Source organism: Penicillium hordei, assembly GCF_028827395.1.
Source record: "Penicillium hordei strain IBT 12815 chromosome Unknown utg000003l_segment0_segment0, whole genome shotgun sequence".
NCBI classification, from domain to species: Eukaryota; Fungi; Ascomycota; class Eurotiomycetes; order Eurotiales; family Aspergillaceae; genus Penicillium; species Penicillium hordei.
In genome coordinates, this window is record NW_026623144.1 from 2492853 (window position 1) to 2511537 (window position 18685).

Sequence of the window (18685 nt, forward strand, 5' to 3'; positions counted from 1 at the left end):
TATAGGCTGTTTTTGCAGCTGCCAGGAGTTGTGTCCTTTCTAGATTTTGGACTATACACTAGCCCGCCTTTCACATGCAGTCCCGGTCTAAAAGCAGGATCGTTCCAACACTAGGCGGGAAACTACTGTCAACATGGCGAAGAGTAATATACACCTGCTATGAAGAGGCCAAACGGAGAAAAGTATTTATTCTGACTAGAGCATATGATGATGACCACGAAGGAAGAAGAAGCCGTTTAAAGATCCAGATCCTGGACAAACCGACACAGAAGCGGAGCCTGGGGCTATCGACAGAGGAGTATCGACGATGTATCTTTTTTTACTTCCCTTTATATAAGCGCTATGGGGACTTCATGCTCATAGATACTCTACCTCCTGTCAATTAAACCTATAAGCAAGGTCCGGTGCAATGGTGATTTTTCAACAGATATGGATGTACTATTAGACTTTCTTAGTAAGTCCCTATACGAGCGGGCTCGCCATGAGCTCGGTCTGTGGGAGCTCAAGCTTCGGAGAATTATCTTGCTAGCTAAGATTAGGTAGGCAACAGTATTTGACTCTCCAACCTTTTTAATTTATCATTGCAACCCTGCCGATCACGGAATTATGGAACCGGAGAAGTGTGCCAAAAAATGTCGTGGGCTCCGCCAAGAGTAGTGTCTCATTTCGTATTGCTATGGATTTACGAGTCCTGTTCTCGTATTATACATCCTGCTCTCATGATAACGAGAAATGCACTGGCATATCTAACCAGATTTGCTTCTTAAATGGTTGTCTCACAATGAAACTGTATGGAGTGCATAGGATGTCTCTCCAAGTGATCTTAGAACCCTTATGCAGGAACTAGTGGTTCTTCTAAACCATTGAGAGCAACCATTAACGCATACAGTGTGTAAAGTATCGTTCTGTAAATATAAGAACAGACTCCTTATTCTTTCCATACCAGCATGTTGTTATTCCCTTTTTGAACAAGCGAGTAGTCTCTTACCAAACCCTACTATTTGCCTATTGCAAGTCATTCTTTCGCTTCATTGGCGGTCCTTAAAGATTCAGGTGTTTTGCATTGGAATCCTACCATCTTATATCACTCGACAAGCCATAATGATCATTGTGTGGGGAAAAGGGCGGGCAAGGTTCATGGCTGTCGGAGTTTTGGCCCTCTTTCTCATCTTTGTCGTTCATCTGCTCAACTTCGCAAACCCCTTTTCCAATCCCGACGAACTGTCCGCTTCAATGGACGTAATCACCGCGTGCGCTACCTCTGACCTTGAAAACCCTGACGACTCTCATTCTATCGCCGTCCCACAAATCCCCAACGTTGTTCATCAGATCTGGAAAACAACCGACCTCCGAACCTACTCTACGCAAATGAAAGCATCGCACGACCAGTGGAAGCAAGAACTTGAGCCCCTAAACTATACAATCAAACTATGGACAGACGACCACATCCTCCAACTCATCAATGAAAAGTATGCTTGGTTCTTATCGACGTACAAAGCCTATCCCCAGAATATACAACGTGCCGACATAGCTAGACTGCTTGTCATCCATGCAGAGGGAGGAATATACGCAGACCTCGACGTTTACCCGAACTCGGCCGCCCAAATACAATGCCTCCAAAGTCTCAATCTCGAGGCCATATTCGCTCCAACTTCGGGGACCTTCGGGCTAAGCAACCATTTCTTCATGGCGGAGCGCGAATCTCCATTCCTCCTCTGGGCGCTATACGAGGGCAAGCGCCGCGGCGGTGCGACGTCTCGATTTATCCCCCTACCGTATCTACAAGTCTTTTGGTCCACGGGGCCAACGATGGTGACGGCGGCATTTCGAAAGTACGCATGGCTACACGGCACCCTTCGGCACACTCTGGGCTTGTTGGATGATAGATATTCAAGAGCGGTGATACAGCACAAGGCTGGCAGGTCGTGGCATGGATCGGACGGGCGGGCCTTGAATTACGTAGGGGACCATGCAACGATGAATAGTTTGATGGTGGTTGTTGCCTTTTTTTCCATTATATCGGGAGTTGCCTGTGTCGTGAGAAGATATTGGGTTTGAATTGCGAGGTTGGGGCTTTTCAGGTCTTGTACATATTGCATGGGTGACAATGGGAACGTGTCATATATTTGGTGGATCGAATCTGCGTGGCGTTTTGTTTAAGCATCCCCGACAATCCCTTTGGAAATAGGAGTTATAATCCCGGTATGAACATATATATTACGCTTTATTAACACAGGAGTAGTCGTCCGGGTATAAGGTTCCTGTCCTTAACGACCTGGGACTTGATTAATCCGATTAATCTGGCTTAATAGGTAAGACAATACTGCGGGATTAGTTTCGCATGTTCCTTTTTGTAGAAGCTTTTCTTCTCAGCGTTATAACTTCGAAAAGGATAATGAATAGTGGCATAGAATATTACACGAAGATGGCGAAAAGCATAGATGTGAAGAGGAGGGCCTTTGATATGTAGTATACCTAGGGATTGGATAAAACATTGTGAATTTCATAGTTCTTAGTTAGCTGGAGAGTTTGATATTACTATATAGGCCGATTTAGGGCAGGTCCAAGCTGATTTCAATAAACGTTAGCCCTTTCAGATCAGACTAGGTTGAGTTTGAAACTGCAGAAGAGAAATGAATCCACATAAAAGCGAGGACTCAATTGTGGTCATCCACCCAAATACTAACTTACCGGTGTGTGGATATGTGTAGCCAATAGTCGAGTGGGTTTCCTCTGCCTCCCCCTTAACGACAAGCTCAAGACGATTGAAGGTCTTGATATTGGCAAACGATGCTCCCCAAATTAAGTGTATTATAGTAAAATCATTCTCAAAGTGGCTTAGGAATATATACGACAAATAGACATTACATTCAATCGAAAGAGAACTACGTCGAATATCTACCCTTGGAGAACCATGCGGTTTATATTGCTTTGATTGGATGTATGAGACTTTAAAAGAAAGCCCTTTAATAGTATGATGGGTGCTGGTGATGCCCTTGCCAATAATTTGGCCTATTCGCCCGACGTCGTGTGAAGAGGGAAGTCCATGAACAGATGCGATGAGTATAGTCTCTGCCAGCGCCGCATCTCTCTTACCTTTCGTCCTCCCTCTCTCATATTTAGAATTCCCAATTTATCACCAGCATGATAGTGGTTTGGTTATTGAATGGCATGATACCTTGCTAAGCCACTTAACGTTTTGCTCCACAGATGCCTTTTCAGTGTCATAGAGACTCTCGCTTCGATCTATCTACGGAATTAAGTGGAATCTTTCTAGTCCCCACAAACAAGACTCAACAAGACCCGACGGGTCTCAATCTCAGTCTAGGTGAAGCATGAATGGTTGGATCGAGGGAGATGTGATGCACCTGGACTCCGAGCCCTTGATCATAACCAAGTATCACGACAGGAGGGACCATGGGGTTACCAGAAGACAGGGTTTTCATGGGATTTTTCGCTGGATGAATGCTGGCTCCGAGAGCGATCGTTACCCCTCTCTGTGACGACTAATCCTTGCATATGAGACTGCAGCTTATATCCGAAGTGAGCCTTAACTCCGATGGATCCTTAGAGATTAAATGGTCGAACGGAATTAACGACGACAAACGAGGATAGAGGTTTATATATCGCTAGATAGTTTCCTGTATGGAATGCCAAGGTTGCCTTTTATCTTTACCGATAGTAATATCCCAGCGTTCCCTACAATTCTCTCTCCCGCAACCCATCTTACCACCATCTCACCCATCGTTACGATGGCATCCCTCCCCTCCCTCCCCGCAACCCTGACCCCCGCACTGAGCAGCCGCGAGGCCATCGCCGACGCAATCTATCGCTGTGTTCTCGGGCTAGACACGAACGACGTAGCCCTCTTCGATTCGGCCTTCACCTCCACGGCGACATTCTCCATCAACGACAAGGTCTCCTCAGGCCTTCCTGCCATCCACACCGACTGCTTTGACGTGATAAGCAAGTTGGACACCACGCACTTTGTCACCAATATCCGTATCAATATCGCCGACGGTGGCGTCAAGGCCGCAGCGACTGCCTCGGCGCTCGCGCAGCATTACGGTGGTGGGAAGGGGCTTGTGCCTGACCAGCCGCGCCTACTCGCTGGGGCACTGTATTATACTGATTTGGCAAAGGATGAAGAGAGTGGACTGTGGAAGATTGAGGCCTTTAAGATGACGACGTCTTGGGCGGATGGTGATTGGAGTGTGATGAGAACAAATTGAAAGATGAAATAGTGGGGGGAAATGGAGATATATGTTTAAGACAGGATGGTCGCTATTGAATTTTATTCCATCTGGCCATAGAAAGTCAATAATAGGGGGTCCTAGGGCCTCTAACCATCCTGTCAGTATTGATTTGAATAATTTATCCGAGTATGCCTCTAGGTGGTTCAAGATCCATCTTAGTATATGACCCACGGGATAATTCTTGTCCTTGTGATGGTGTAGAAATTTCTGTGATTGACCGTAGCAACGTGACGAACAGTTTAGGGACTACAATGGTGCCCAACCTGGATACAGAATTGATTTCCTTCTCGGTTGCGTCTGGTTTCGTGTTTATGGTAAATTAAAACCGTCGTTGTAATTTGAATACGCTCTTCTCTTCTTTATGGTTGATCGTTGATCTACGTCGGTAGGGTAATGCCGATACCTTGGCCCAAAGAGCGATTGGCCATGGCATATGCAGGCAGTGCTTACAGCAGCTTCGATTCGTATTTGTGTAGGTTGACCAATCCACTCAAGATAGTTACAAGGGTTACATATGACCAAGCATTTCCCCACTCTTGGGAACAAAGTCGCGAATCATCTTGCTCGTCACTTCTCCGACCCTCGGAATGCGGATACGACACGGTCGAAGATCCCAGCAACACATGAGGTGCAGCTCATTCCAATAGCAGCGGCTTCGGCTGCTGATACTGTTCCTGCACTTATCGCCAAGGTTGATTGTATACCACAGCTGCCACATGCGGCCACGACAATGAATGAATCGCTCATAGCTGATGTTCTGTGGAAGTGATATCTAAAAGACATGAACTAACATCTAATAGAGGGGCGGTGGGGCTGCTATACATACAACAAAATTGCTGTTGGGTTGAAGAGAAAGTAGGAAGAAAGCGATGAGGAGAAAACCACAATGATATAAACGAAATTTAATAAGTCGTGATGCTGTGGATTAACTGGTGCGTGAATTCTGAACACAAAATAGCTACTCAAAAAGGTGCTGTCACGATGGCTAGCCAGGTGATGAGCGTGAGACTCGGAGATGTATAGAATGTGTAGGGGGAACACAAACAATTCCCAAGTCCAGCGGGGGCGGGGGGTTACTTAAGTACACCTGGGGACCTCGGGACGTGGCACTGCCCCCGTGTGATCAACCTTGGAATCAAGTGACAGAAAACTGGCGTTGGTATTCGACATCAAGCTATATAGGAGTCACATGATATAATCTGGGCATCCTAGGTCAACTCAGGCCGCTTTTCTCACGGTCGCGCCAGGTTCAAATTAGGTGAGCCCTCAAATGTTGTAATCGAACGTTCTACCTCGTCGCTCCAAATGATATTCAAACCCTGCTGCATTCTATATTGCCGTCAGAAAATCCTATCACTGTTTGAAGAAGAACATGAGACAGGGCTGAGGAGAGATGTTTTCAACTTATCACGATGCCTTTCAGGCGTTCCTGGCATATCGTGATTATTTACGAGCTTGCGCTTTTGCACCTCCTGGGGAATAGAATGGGATCCATCACAGAGGGAGATTTGTCTTTATCTGTCTCAGATGAGCAACTTCGAGCCACCTTTGATCGCTGCTTGCTTTCAAAAAACATCAGTCCAGTCCGAGCGTTTCTATTAATCCCTCATTTCTAGTATCCGCAGACCCCCTTCCACGCTCATAGTCGATTGACTGTGCACATCCTTATTAAAACTCGAACTATTCAGAAAGCCCTAGCGCTAGAGGATATTGCACATCAGCTATGGGTACCCCAGACGTCCAAGCTCGCTCTTGCTTACCATAGGAGGGGTGTCATTTCAACACTAGGGGTAAAGGGCGACATTGCCGCGGTGAAAAAAAAGTGAACAAAGCGGCCAAACCAATACTAGAAAACTCGTTGCACTCACCATGGTCATGCTTCGAATGACAAGAGAATTGGGTGGAAATCCAATTGATAGAGATCGTAGAGTGCGGCCAGGCCTTTCAGCACCATATTTGGTGGTTCATAACGCTTCCCTTAGATCTCTAGTACCCGTGATCTTAGCGTTTGGGTGATATGCGATAGCGTGCTCATCGCTAAGGCGAGTGAGTTTAAATATGGTGGTCGTTTCAAGGTTCAAAGTTGCCTTGCGGGGTGGCCCGTTGCCGTTCCCTTTGTTAGGAGGTGCGGGTCCCGCCGTGAGGATTCGCATCGGCGGTTCGGAAACAATTCCCGCTTATACACGTTTTCTCATAGAAAAAAGGTCAGCCCTAATTGCCGAAAAGAAAGTTCAATAGATCAAAGTCTGTTGTAACTTCATTCCAATTTCAGACATTAGGCTGCCCCCGTGGTGTAGTACCGTCTTTAGTCAACATGAAAGTGTTCACACTAAAATGCTGTCAACTTTGTCTCATCAGTGGCCGTCCGACTCGTCTAGGTTTGGTCTTGAAAGATTTCCAGCTAATCTGCACGATCGCATCATGACTTAGTCATTCATGATGGACCTGGGTATCCAATGACGTCGATATGCTTACTTGCTATGCAATTACCAGGCCGACAAGATCGGATCGAAGACTTCTACGTGTCCCTATCGGCTTGTCCGAAATTATTTCAGCTATGTATCGCAAAAGTTTTTACCTTTAGGAACGCATACAGTGACATAATCTCACCTTAGAGCTACAGCAAACCCCCTCATGTGCGCACTTTTTACGGGACTACAGTAAGATATTTTATCTCATTTTTGCAAAACAGAGACCCACGCATCCCAGTACACACGTGAACCAAAAAGAGCAGTCTAGAACATGTTATCGTAGTTATGGCTATCTGTGAATCACTCGTATTTCGTTCTATCTATTTTCACCGTTGACGTAAAAGCATCTAGCTTACTTAATTGCCGATTCAGTTCAGAAAAATAATACGATGTAGATCATTGAAATAATGGATATTGCTGCACGTCAGAAACGTACACCGTACTAAGAGAAAGCTGTCATCCGGAGACTACTCTCTGCAGAATTGAGGTTCATTCAATTTGGCAGACCACTAATTTTTGAAGGAAAATGTGAACCTTCTACATGATAAATTGGTAGCGATAGTGGAATAAACAGCTTTTCTGTGGTAGGCAAGATGATATTGTCCTGTAGCCTGGACAGGTCCTATAAATATGGTTGGTATATGGCTTGGTAGTACAGGGGCCTGCCGAAGTGAAAACATTTAGCAGGCCAGTAATATTGAACAAAGATAAGATAATAGCGCAAGTCGTTTCAGGTGAGGGGCGCTAATGCGGAAGAAAAAATCATGTTACCCAAATTTATGCAGGGCGCAGAATAGTAGCTGCATTAAATACGGGAATCTGATTTAGCGGCAGGGTCCGGCGACTACCTACAACATACAGTAGCAAATTGAACTTGAGAGCTGAGGACGGTGCAGATTGACTTTTACACCTTGTGCATAATGAGACGAGTAATATTTCCCCACCGCTTCAAGGCTGAACAGTGTATCATTAGCAATATGCCATCTAAGCACGAAGTTCTTGAGGTGTCTAAATAATGACGGCGAGGGGATATATCAAGGTAGCTAAAAGAACCTGCTGTCATGATCGACAAGTCAGATATGATTAATTTGTGACCACAAAACATGGCATAATCCAGCTTCTAGGGGTTACTAGTAGGAATAAAGAGAGAAGTAGAGCATGAAGAGATCTGATAGTATTGTAAGGTGATGTAGAAGAGGTGTATACAAACTAATGGAGGTGGTGGCAACAGCCATAAGATATGAAGTAAGCGTATATATGACTGGGGAGTGTAGTAGAGAAAACAACGGGAGATGGAATAAAAAGGCGGACTTAAGTCATGGAGACAGCCACTGAGCCCGATTAGAAGTATCAGCAAGACGGGAGAAGGCGTCCGGAAGAGCCTTCATACCCAAATGATGAACAGCATTATAGCATTATAGTACGGCAAGTAGAGGAAATCTAACAATAATAGTTGGGAACAGACAGCTGCCGACGATAGATTACAGGAAGCAGACAGGCGATGGTCAAAAGTACATAGGAAACAGCTGAATAATGGGAAAAAGAATCGAACGAACATTTCTACCTCATGGCGTACAGGATATGCATAGCCTCTCTCATTCGTCCTTTGATGGAGCCGATTTAAGCAAATAGACGACGAATACTGAAGTTTCCGAAAAAAGGCCCAAGACAAATGCTCGGCCTTTCTACCGGCCGTGGGTCTCAGCCGTGGAGCCGTGGATCATCTCAGCCGCATTTGCCTCGTTCTATATGCCCCCCGGATGCCGGTAAACTCGGCTATGATGAAATCGAAAAATTGGTGCGGCATTATCACCTCCGGTCTTCTGTCGGAAAGGCTTTATTAACCGATGTAAGCAAAGGATCAGCACCCTGTCGACGGGAATCCATCATGTAAAATGGATTGAATTACATTACCCTGCATGGGGTGTTTGCTCCTTATCTGTGAACTTAAAAAACTTTGATCGACATATATAATGTAATCCTATTATATTAGCTTTGATCCTGCCTCGAACGGGTTTCCTCGGGCGGCTGTCGCAGCCTTGGGGGATACTATGGCGTGACTAGGAACGGATGGGTAATATAAACCAATGAAAATGACAAGACTTCCAAGATAAATCAATTGATGAATATATCTGGAAGTCTGGAAGCGACAGGTTAATGACCCATGTCTTGCTGCATATGTGCTGTTGACGTGGCCAATATAGACCCACGGTGGCGAGTGAAATGATACACCCGGTATGACCTATAGGAGTGTTCTTTGGACCTGCAGGGTCATCCTTTCATGCCCTTCGAAACAATGGGAAATTGACTTTGAATGGGGAATGTTCATTGAAGGAATTCGCAATGGTTCACATGGTTTCCACCACAAGCCCTGTGTATTGCATATTACAGTGTATACTATGCATCATGTAAAAGAATCGTTCGCAGATCGATTTGATACCATAGGAATAGTACGCAGATCTGTCTCAAAAGTTTTGGTCCTGATCTTTATTTGCTTCTTCGAATAAACCACTAGCTTGTAATAGTAATGCATGACTTAAAACACATTTGTCAAGAAGACAAAGCCCTTTATCACCCATGCCACTATTAACGAAAGGTGTTTAATGTTACGGGTATAAAATATCTATCAAAGCCTAGGAGAAAGCATGGAATAAATTGTCTTAGTAGTAGATATTGCCCTCTAAATTAAGAGATTTATTATTTTAGAGGTATGAGGGTCCACTCCCCACTATTGAGCTGACGGGAGAGCGCCTCCAATTAAAAGCCCCGACCTCCAGGCGCCTAGAATGCCATTGCGGTAGGGGGTAGGTAGTACTACTCTGTAAGATGTTGTGCTTAAACTATATTCCAATCCATTAAATTAAGGCGGAAGAGAACCTCTAGTTCAAAAACAACCTTGCTCTGTTAGGACTAAATTAATAAAAGTGCTAGGATCTTATAGATTCTGTTCACTCAAAGCAGCCCGAATTGAAATGATTTCGTACAATATAATATGATGCGGTTTGTATGTAGGAATTGGTGGCTGAGGTGTCGAACTGCATCGATGCTAGTCTCACTTCTGTAGTAGTACGAAAGGGCGTGTAAGCATTATGTGGGTTAAGTGGGCTGGCGTAGGTGAGGAATAAATTAGGACTAGCGTTATTAGAGCAATGTGAATTATTGAGAATTCACTAGGATCTTTAATACTCTGCTGACTGGCGATACATCCTCTCGCATTTATAAACCGGGATCCAAAGGTCAAGATTGAATTTGGTTCAGGCCCCTTCAACGCAATCTCTGGAGATGTCTACTATTGACAAGCAAGTACGGATTAACCATGCTTGGGCCACTGCTACTCCCATAAAGCCGCGAGATTGCTAATCTCAATGTGCAGAATCGCTCCGACTGCACCCCAGACCTGGCATGCACTCGCTGCCGAGAGCGGAAGATCCGCTGTGGCCGCGAGCGTCCGCAATGCAGTAATTGCGATCGAGAAGATGGAGTGACCTGTGTCTACCAGAATCCAGTCAAGAGAGTCAACCATCTTAAATTACTGTGGGCTTTATCGCCTTCTGCGACCACGTATCGTTCATACCTGCTGACTTCCCTTAGATGCGATAGCGTTGAGATCCTCCAGGAGCGGTTACAAACCATCGAGTCCCACCTTGGACGCCTTTCTAATGGCCTCAATTCTGGACTAACCTCAGAAGTTGCCTTTTTAACCCCATCATCCTCCCGTGGCTCAAACAGTATTGGTGACCGCGCCACTGAAGGCAATGACAGAGACATAAGCGACAACGGCGACGACGACCTCGCGTTAGACAGTCTTCGTTCCTTGCCCGACATGGATATGCCTGACTTACAGATCTCGCGGAACCATTCGGATATGGTCGACCGATATCACGGACGCTCGTCTCTCTTTGTCCTTTGCAGCCGTTTTCGAATACAGGCCCTAGCTACTAGTAGTATAAATGTCTCGGGTACCTTACGGGACATTCTTCAGAATATATGTGACATTGCTGGCTCAACAGAACCTTTTCCTCCTTTCAGCGACAACCCACTAATCAAGCTTTTGCCCCAAAAGCAGGCTGTCACCGCCGTGGGGCATTTCATCCAACATGTCGACTGTACCACCGACATCTTTGTTCCGCAAAGCTTGATGGGCAATCTCGAAAGGGTTTACTCACAGCCACAACAACCAGGTGACGAGGCATGGGCAGTCTGCTTCAATGTTATCACGCTGCTCGTACTCGGGATGGAAATATCTACCCAAGCGCCCACCGCGCTGGTTGGCGACTTTGCCCGCTCCCTGCTCCCTAGTCGTGCGGCTCTGGTCAGTTCGCGTCTGCTAACGACACCCCGGCTCATCAATGTACAGACCTTGATACTTTTGGTGTGAATCTCCGTCACCTTCGAATGATCCACTGGTGTACTTTCTGCTAACAGGTGTTAGAGTGTCGCGGCGCAGCAACTCGATCCATCCGGGTGGAGTGATCTGATCCTGGCCCAGGCTTGTATGCTAGCAAGAACGATGGGCCTTCATCATACTGGAATTCTACCTTCTGAGTCCAGTAACGACGAGGCGATAGAGCGGGCCAAGGTTCTCCGGTCTTTGTATACATGGGACAAAAGTTTATGCACAACACGAGGATCCGTCGCCTGGCTCCCCAGCTACGACTCCAACATCAACTCAGAGATTTCCGTAGCCTTGGAGCACCAGGCACCATATGCCGACCGACTGCGATTAGCCGTTATCCAGGATGACATCTACCGGATGTCCCATGAGGGCACCGGTCGTCGTCAGCGGTTTAGCCGAAAGCTTCAGTCTGCACTTAAACCAATCGAGAAGAAGCTTGACGAATACGCACGCATTTCTGGCATCGCGGACTGCCGGCTGCCCGAGTCTGCGCGTGGCGCTCAGTTGCAGCTGGAGTTCCTGGCCACTCGGATTCTAGCTCTGCAGCATGGATCAGAGCCACGGCATATTCAACAGGTTCAATGCGATGCACGCACCAGCTGTATCCTTTTGTTAGTAATCCATGGCGATCGCTCCGCTGAACTTATAGAGGCTTTCTGTGCCTTGAATAGTCACACACAGGCACAGAGTGTCTTTCCTCCAATAATGGGCAGTGACATTCCATTCGGCAACATCCTCGACTCCTTCTCAATCCCAGCATTATCTATCATCTTCGAAAGTCTGTTGCATCCATCAGAGGGTGACTCGGGGATGAAATCCCTTTCAGATTTGGAACTTCTGCGGAAGGCGTCTGTTTGCTATCGTGAACGGACCTCACGAATGCAGCATAATAGTTACCACCGCGTGGTGTCTGTAATCTTTGATCGATTACTGGACATTCTGGATCGGTTGAAAACCGACCCATCAATGGAGAAAGGGGTGGACCAGCCGTCAGTGTCCATGCCCGACCCTCGGGCATCTCATTCGCCATTGCAAAGCTTATCCATCCGCCCACCCATCAACCACAGCATTTCTACCGAAGAGCTGTCTAATATGGCTTATTGGCAGACACCAGAAGGTAGCACATCTATCTCTTGGGAGAGTTGGCTATCCATGCCGTCCTCATTTGGGCCCGCCACGCCGCCAGACACGGCGGACTTGGAACATATCGGCACCTCATCAGACGGGTTCACGCACATCTTGTCCGCCGATGACTTGCCTAACTGCCCAGATCAGATGCAATGGGACTCATGCACCACCGAGCGCCAGGGTTCACTGAAACGCCAACGCACCGACGAAGGGTCGGAGAGGTCCGCCCGTAAGAATGCACCAAGTCCACTGTCCACACTTCTGGCAGAGGAAATGCCTTTTCATTTGATATGATAATGACCGTGATAAATATTGAATTGAATTAGAGACATCGTTACCTTTGTCAAGTGCCAGCTGAGTGTGTTAGACCTTTGCGGAGTACGTCATTGTTGTTGATGGGTCATCATCTGTTTGTAGATAGCCAGACGATGCTCTTTTGGTTCCCCTCATACCAATATCACCCACTGTTAGCACAATAAAGATCTACAAATTGCAACCGTGTATCCATTCCCTTAATATAGGGAGCATGCTCCATCATGATCTAGCTCTGTCAGACGGACCAAGCCTACAGAATCCGTAGGATAAGGTGTGGGGGTGGGGAAGGGAAAAAATGGCATTCGATAGAGATATATGGAAGGAAGAAAGAGTTATGCCCCTCAGCAGCTTCAAAGTTGGAAGCATCCGGGGTCATTTGACCCCAACACAGTGCACATCAAATTCACCAGACATAGCGCGTATAATATACACACCTACACACCTACACACATTCGCTAAATCACTTGAATCCCCCTGAAATGGTGATCACCTCCCCTAAAATATGAAGTCAGCCGGGAGTCAGCTATGAGAGTTCTGCGTGCCAACTCACCGTTAACCCAACCCCCATCCTCCGATGCCAGGAAGCCCACGACTCGGGCGATATCCTCAGGTACAGCGCATCGCTTCAAGAGGCAAGCGCCGGCGACCATGCTTTCCACCTTTTCTGCTGGCCAGTCGGGACTGCCGCCAGGGATGTAGCGCCATGCATTCTCTGTGAACATGTCCGACTTCACACCTCCCGGTGCAAGCCCGTTCACCGTGATTCCGCGGGAACCAAAGTCCGTGGCAAAAGCCTTGACCATACCAATGACGGCACTTTTTGACGCATTATACAACGCATGGTTTTTGATCCCTATCGAGCCCGCCGAGATTGAGCTCATTAAGATCAGTCGACCATTGTCTTCAACGTGCTTCCAGGCTGCCTGGCCGACGAAGAACTGCGCGCGTGCATTGATACCAAACACGCGGTCGAACTGCTCCTCCGTCACGTCTTCCGTCTTCTCGAATGACTCGATTCCGCTGTTGCTTAACACGATGTCGATCTTGCCCATCTCTCTCTTGGACTCTTGAAATAATCGCTCAATTTCTGATACCTTTGTGACGTCCGCTTGTATACTTATTCCCCGAGCACTGGTGCCGGTCGCCTCGATCGCCCGCACTACCTCTTCAGCAACCTCCTTGCTGTGCGCGTAGTTGACCACAACGCTACATCCGCGCTTGGCCAGGTCGATGGCGCATCCTCGGCCAATGCCGCGACTGCCGCCTGTGACAAGGGCGACTTTCCCGTGTAGGGAGGCAGTGGGTATCAAGACAGGCTGTTTGGTCATGTTGAATATTGTCGGAGTTGCTTTCTTACTATGTGCTATCATCGGTCTATATCCGGGTGCACAGAGAAGCCGATTACTCACGATCTTAGATAGGGTCCGGTAGCTGCCTGTTAAGGAACCTATAATCTCTATTTATTTGTTGACATAGGGGAGCTATATGGGCGTGTGGTTGTGATGGAGTCCGGGTTCCGGAGTGGAGACAACCGGATGCCGAGAGCGCGGGCGTCGATATCGAGATTTAAAAACGTATCCTATTTCACGTCCATAGCTGCAATACCAGTATTAAAGCCGACTACGACATAATGTCAGCGACTGTGCTGAAAGATGGCACATTGCTGACCTTCGATGACTCCACCCAGGCCGTCCAGGTATTGCGCCGAGCGTCCGTCTTAATCATCGACGATCGCATTGCCGCTATTGCGGAGAGCTTTGAGGAGCTACGCGCTCCCCCAGATGCAGATATTATCAATGTTGAGGGCAAAATTGTGTCTCCTGGCTTCGTGAACACACACGTGCACATGTGGCAGTCCGTCTACCGGAGCATAGGACCAGATATCGTGCTAGCGCAGTACTTTGACTGGCTCAGCCAAATGTCAGCCAATGCTACTAATACCTTTACACCAGAGGATATCTACATCAGCTGTCTGGAAGGGTACCTCGAGGGACTCAATGCGGGTGTCACAACCTATCTAGAGCATGCTCACAATAACTGGAGCCGAGATGTCGTAGAGCCCGGATTTGACGCTGCTGTTGACAGTGGTGCTAGGATCTGGTGGTGCTACGACGTTGCTCCCCGAGATGATTTTACAGCGGAGGAGCAGTGGCAGCTTCTGGGCCGACTGACATCCAAGGCGACACAGTCATACGTGAAGCTAGGCCTATCCCTCGATGGACTTGCAGGGTCTTGTCTCACTGGCTCTGAGGAAAAGCTCACGCATCTGAGACACATGATCAATCATCTGAAGTTGGAGGCAATCACGATGCACCATATGGGAGGACCTTGGCCACGTAAATGATCTTTCACCAATAATCATGCAAATTGGCCGAGCTAACCTTAACTCTAACCAGAGGGCAATACTGCGCCAACCTTGCTCTGTGCCCGTGGCTTCCAAAATATAGGCATTCCCATTGTCTTCTCCCATGCGCCCTTCCTCACGGATGAGGACATGTGTGCATTGCGCCAACATGATCTCTTCATCTCTATCACCCCGGAATCTGAATGTCACTACGGTCATGGCCAGAAAACCGGCCATATGATCTCCGACCAGGCCTCTCTCGGGGTTGACACGAACTGGACCTTTTCGGGTGACATTCTTAGCCAATCACGTCTCTGGCTACAGACAGTCCGGAGCCGGAACTACCAAAAGACATTGGACAGTGGCGTACTGCCCAACAAGAACCCCATGGCTGTAGAGCAGGCCTTCCTTCTTGCAACACGTCAGGGCGGCCGTGCCCTACGACGCCCAGATATCGGAGTGCTGCAGGTTGGGGCCAAGGCAGATCTCGTCGTTTTCAATGGAGACTCGCCGAATATGCTCGGATGGAGAAACCCTGTTGCGGCTGTTATGCTCCATGCTCACCCAGGGGACATTGAGCACGTCTTGGTGGATGGGCGGTTTCGAAAACGAGATTTTCAGTTGGTCAATACCACGCTCAGCTGGAGTGAAATCCGCGCAAGATTCCTGGAGGCCTCCCGGCGCATCCAGCCGCATGTGGAAGCGCCAACGCCTCTGCCCGATAAGCTTTGGGGGATTACAGATATGGGTGATGTGGATATTGCGTCTACAATCAGACGGATATAGAGAAACTCTGCGATGGACTGTGTTGATGCGCTGACTCGATCTATGTCTGTGGAACGTGCTGCAAGGATGTTAATATGTCGAATCTTGAATCCTGTACATAGATCCCGTCACAAGCCCTAGTTGAGAATAAAATTAGTCCCTGCCTGTATCCTACACTGTATTCATATACGGACAATACTTCGGTTGAGAGGCTCAAGTGTATTTGCCCGTATGGCGGGGACTGGAACCCGAGTCAAATTGGTCTGGATTAGAATGAACGTAAAATTTCATTCCTGACTACTCCATGATTGAACCTTAATAACATTCGTAATCTAATAGTTCAGAAGTCCAACAAACAGTGTTGAAAAGTCAAATTAATTCTCCATAATTAACCTGGTTTCGGATCCTGACTGATTATATCCATACGCCACTGTGCAGTCATCACTCGCTCATGGTTCTGCATACACCAGTTTCTTGCATACCGAGAACTCAGAACTTGTACAGAATCGAGATTAGTGGCGTCGAGGAGTGAGATTTCAATTCAGCTTACTGTCAGCCAAATGGTTGCCTTCTTCATAACCATTTCATAACCATGGAATATGGGAGAACCCAGCGATTAAGCCTCTCACCGCTCGTTTAATCTTCCCTCTGATCTCAAAAGGCATGTTCATAATGAGGAGTAACTAGATGGATCTGCAGGGGTGGAAGTGAAGCCATAAGTATGGCTTGGCTTCCAGATATGAAGAGATTAGACAGTTTTATTACTCCATTTCTATACTACAAAGTATTCCTCTTTCTGTGAAAGATCCACCTCGGATTTTACATGCTGTTTAGTATACTATTCTATAGTATACTATTCTATAGTATATTATTCTATAGTATATTATTCAACACATAATAGATATCTTTTATTTACCGTTAGCCATGGAGGCCACCAAAGAGTCGAAGATTGTGTCTAACAACTTCAAAGTTCTTATCATTGGTGGAGGTAAATTTTTGTTTACACAACTCTTCAAACCCTAACTAAGACCAATTGCAGGTAACTGCGGCCTTGCAATTGCTACCGGCTTGAAAAAGGTACAGCAAACCGCCTTGTCCATAGACGACGCTGACCGGGTACTGACCAGGCTGATATTGACTACGCTGTCTTCGAGCGAGACCGTGAGAATGACTATTACAACCGTCCGCGGGACTGGGGTGGGCATCTATACCCCTCTAACTACTTCTTCCCGATATTCTGATCAATTTATTAGGCATGTTACTCCACTGGGGTACCGAGTATTTGGAAAAGGTACTCCCCGCACATCTTCGTGCGCGCATCAGCGACATCCGTTGCGATCCCCATGGTGATCCGTCGGCATGTTCGGCTCCAGTCCCCTTTTTAAATGCCTTGACTGGCCAATTGATTGCCGAGTTTCCACTTGAAGGTACGAACCGCGTATCACGAATGAAACTGCGTCGCTTCTTGACACAAGGAGAGAATCTCAACGTACAGGTATGTCTGACCAAATTCCTTGCATCAGAGCTGGTAGCCAAAATTCACTAGTTTGAAAGATGTTTCGAAAACGTCGTCGTCGAGGGCGATGCCGTGCGCGTATTATTTCGCGACGGCACTCAAGAGACGGGGAATTTGGTCATCGGATGCGACGGGTCGCACTCCAAGGTGCGCGAATTTCTCACCGGTTACGACGCCGCTCAGCTGGAGCCCGTCGGTCTCACGATGATGAATTTCCCGAAAAGCGGATATACTGCCGAGGAGGCACATCTGCTGCAGACGCTGCACCCCGTTTTTAAGATTGCGTCTCATCCCGAAAGGCCTGGGAACGCAATGCTGGCTGGTGAGACAAAGCGTGCTACCTACTTTTGTTTTGCTGAAGTGGTGGTATTAATTCCATGGACAGTTCTAGATATTCCAGACCCGGACGACGCGACAACGTGGAAGTTCCAGAACTACATCGGCTGGTGGGGACCGCCTTATGCTGAAGATTTGCAAGATCCAGACACTCGCATGGATTTTTACCGTACCTGGACGGCGTCGTTGTGCGAGCCCTTCCGAACGGGTGCCCTCAAGTTGGCCGAGAGAGAGGTTGTCCCAGTATATGCCGGGCAGCAGTGGGCGCCGACGATGGCGTGGGATAACCACGATGGACGGGTTACGTTGGCGGGCGATGCAGCCCATTCCATGGTTCCTCGTATGTGTATCCATCTCCGTGTCAAGATTTCCCCTCTTTCATGCGAGAGCTAGGATAGCTAATCTCGTAAATAGAACGTGGCCAAGGCCTCAACCACGCCATGAGAGACGCCAGTGACCTGGTGGACGCTATCCAGGGTATCGTATCGAGGAAGAATACACTCGCTCACTTGATAACGGCTTACGAAGGCGAAATGAGACCAAGAGGCGCGACAGAGGTTGCTCTATCGTTGGAGCAGGCCATCAAAGCTAGGGACAAGAGTACGATCATGGATAGTCCGCTGTTCAAAATGGGCTGGCGACGAGGCCATACATAGTCTCCGCAGGTCACCGAATGAAAGGGAGCCAATATAATATATATGCTTAGATGGATAGGGTTAGTTGTCTGTACATTAATATGATGCGATTGGTCAATTAATACTACATCCCCGAACGACTAACTACAGCACAAGGCACAGGGATACTGTGAGAACATGCTACGTGTTGCCAGACCATAGCAGCCTTAGAGTAGCCTTGAATTATAAGAGGGGGTCCATCGGCGTTAATCTATAATTCACATATATACATATGTTAAGAACCTAAGTACATAGAAACGCCTTTGTCGAATTTGGCCCATTCCGGCTGCCTTCCCGATAGCAGTGCAAACTAAAGGACAAAAGAAAATTAATAGTAGCAGGCTGCCTCACACATAACGTCGGATAGTTGATATCTTAGTGTGAGATCCTTGGATAGTCACGTCCTCCGTCAAGACCAAGCCCACAATTTGATTCTGTTGAAGACATTGCTTTCCTTTTCCACTTCCCACATCGCCGCAGCGCT

General features: G+C 47.4%; 7 protein-coding genes across 7 annotated transcripts; 6 read left to right on the forward strand and 1 right to left on the reverse strand.

The window, feature by feature from the left end:
* Positions 1 to 1101: 1101 nt before the first annotated feature.
* N7537_006174 (glycosyltransferase family 32 protein) lies at positions 1102 to 2058 on the forward strand (the record flags this gene model as incomplete). Its single annotated transcript, XM_056897231.1, has 1 exon — positions 1102 to 2058. One exon carries the CDS (start codon positions 1102 to 1104, stop codon positions 2056 to 2058), a length of 957 nt encoding a protein of 318 aa, XP_056753016.1.
* Positions 2059 to 3752: 1694 nt separating this feature from the next.
* Positions 3753 to 4232, forward strand: N7537_006175 (nuclear transport factor 2 family protein; the record flags this gene model as incomplete). Its single annotated transcript, XM_056897232.1, has 1 exon — positions 3753 to 4232. The coding sequence occupies one exon, from the start codon at positions 3753 to 3755 to the stop codon at positions 4230 to 4232; it is 480 nt and encodes a 159-aa protein (XP_056753017.1).
* A 538-nt stretch (positions 4233 to 4770) lies between these two features.
* On the forward strand, positions 4771 to 5025 carry N7537_006176 (uncharacterized protein; the record flags this gene model as incomplete). The annotated part of the gene is made up of 1 exon (XM_056897233.1): positions 4771 to 5025. One exon carries the CDS (start codon positions 4771 to 4773, stop codon positions 5023 to 5025), a length of 255 nt encoding a protein of 84 aa, XP_056753018.1.
* Positions 5026 to 10009: 4984 nt separating this feature from the next.
* N7537_006177 (uncharacterized protein) lies at positions 10010 to 12545 on the forward strand (the record flags this gene model as incomplete). The annotated part of the gene is made up of 3 exons (XM_056897234.1): positions 10010 to 10030; positions 10101 to 11099; positions 11160 to 12545. 3 exons carry the CDS (start codon positions 10010 to 10012, stop codon positions 12543 to 12545), a joined length of 2406 nt encoding a protein of 801 aa, XP_056753019.1.
* Positions 12546 to 13026: 481 nt separating this feature from the next.
* N7537_006178 (uncharacterized protein) lies at positions 13027 to 13894 on the reverse strand (the record flags this gene model as incomplete). Its single annotated transcript, XM_056897235.1, has 2 exons — positions 13027 to 13061; positions 13117 to 13894. 2 exons carry the CDS (start codon positions 13892 to 13894, stop codon positions 13027 to 13029), a joined length of 813 nt encoding a protein of 270 aa, XP_056753020.1.
* Positions 13895 to 14196: 302 nt separating this feature from the next.
* Positions 14197 to 15696, forward strand: N7537_006179 (uncharacterized protein; the record flags this gene model as incomplete). The annotated part of the gene is made up of 2 exons (XM_056897236.1): positions 14197 to 14902; positions 14963 to 15696. The coding sequence occupies 2 exons, from the start codon at positions 14197 to 14199 to the stop codon at positions 15694 to 15696; spliced, it is 1440 nt and encodes a 479-aa protein (XP_056753021.1).
* Positions 15697 to 16599: 903 nt separating this feature from the next.
* Positions 16600 to 18183, forward strand: N7537_006180 (FAD-dependent oxidoreductase; the record flags this gene model as incomplete). The annotated part of the gene is made up of 6 exons (XM_056897237.1): positions 16600 to 16663; positions 16715 to 16752; positions 16803 to 16872; positions 16929 to 17170; positions 17222 to 17867; positions 17942 to 18183. 6 exons carry the CDS (start codon positions 16600 to 16602, stop codon positions 18181 to 18183), a joined length of 1302 nt encoding a protein of 433 aa, XP_056753022.1.
* Positions 18184 to 18685: the final 502 nt, after the last annotated feature.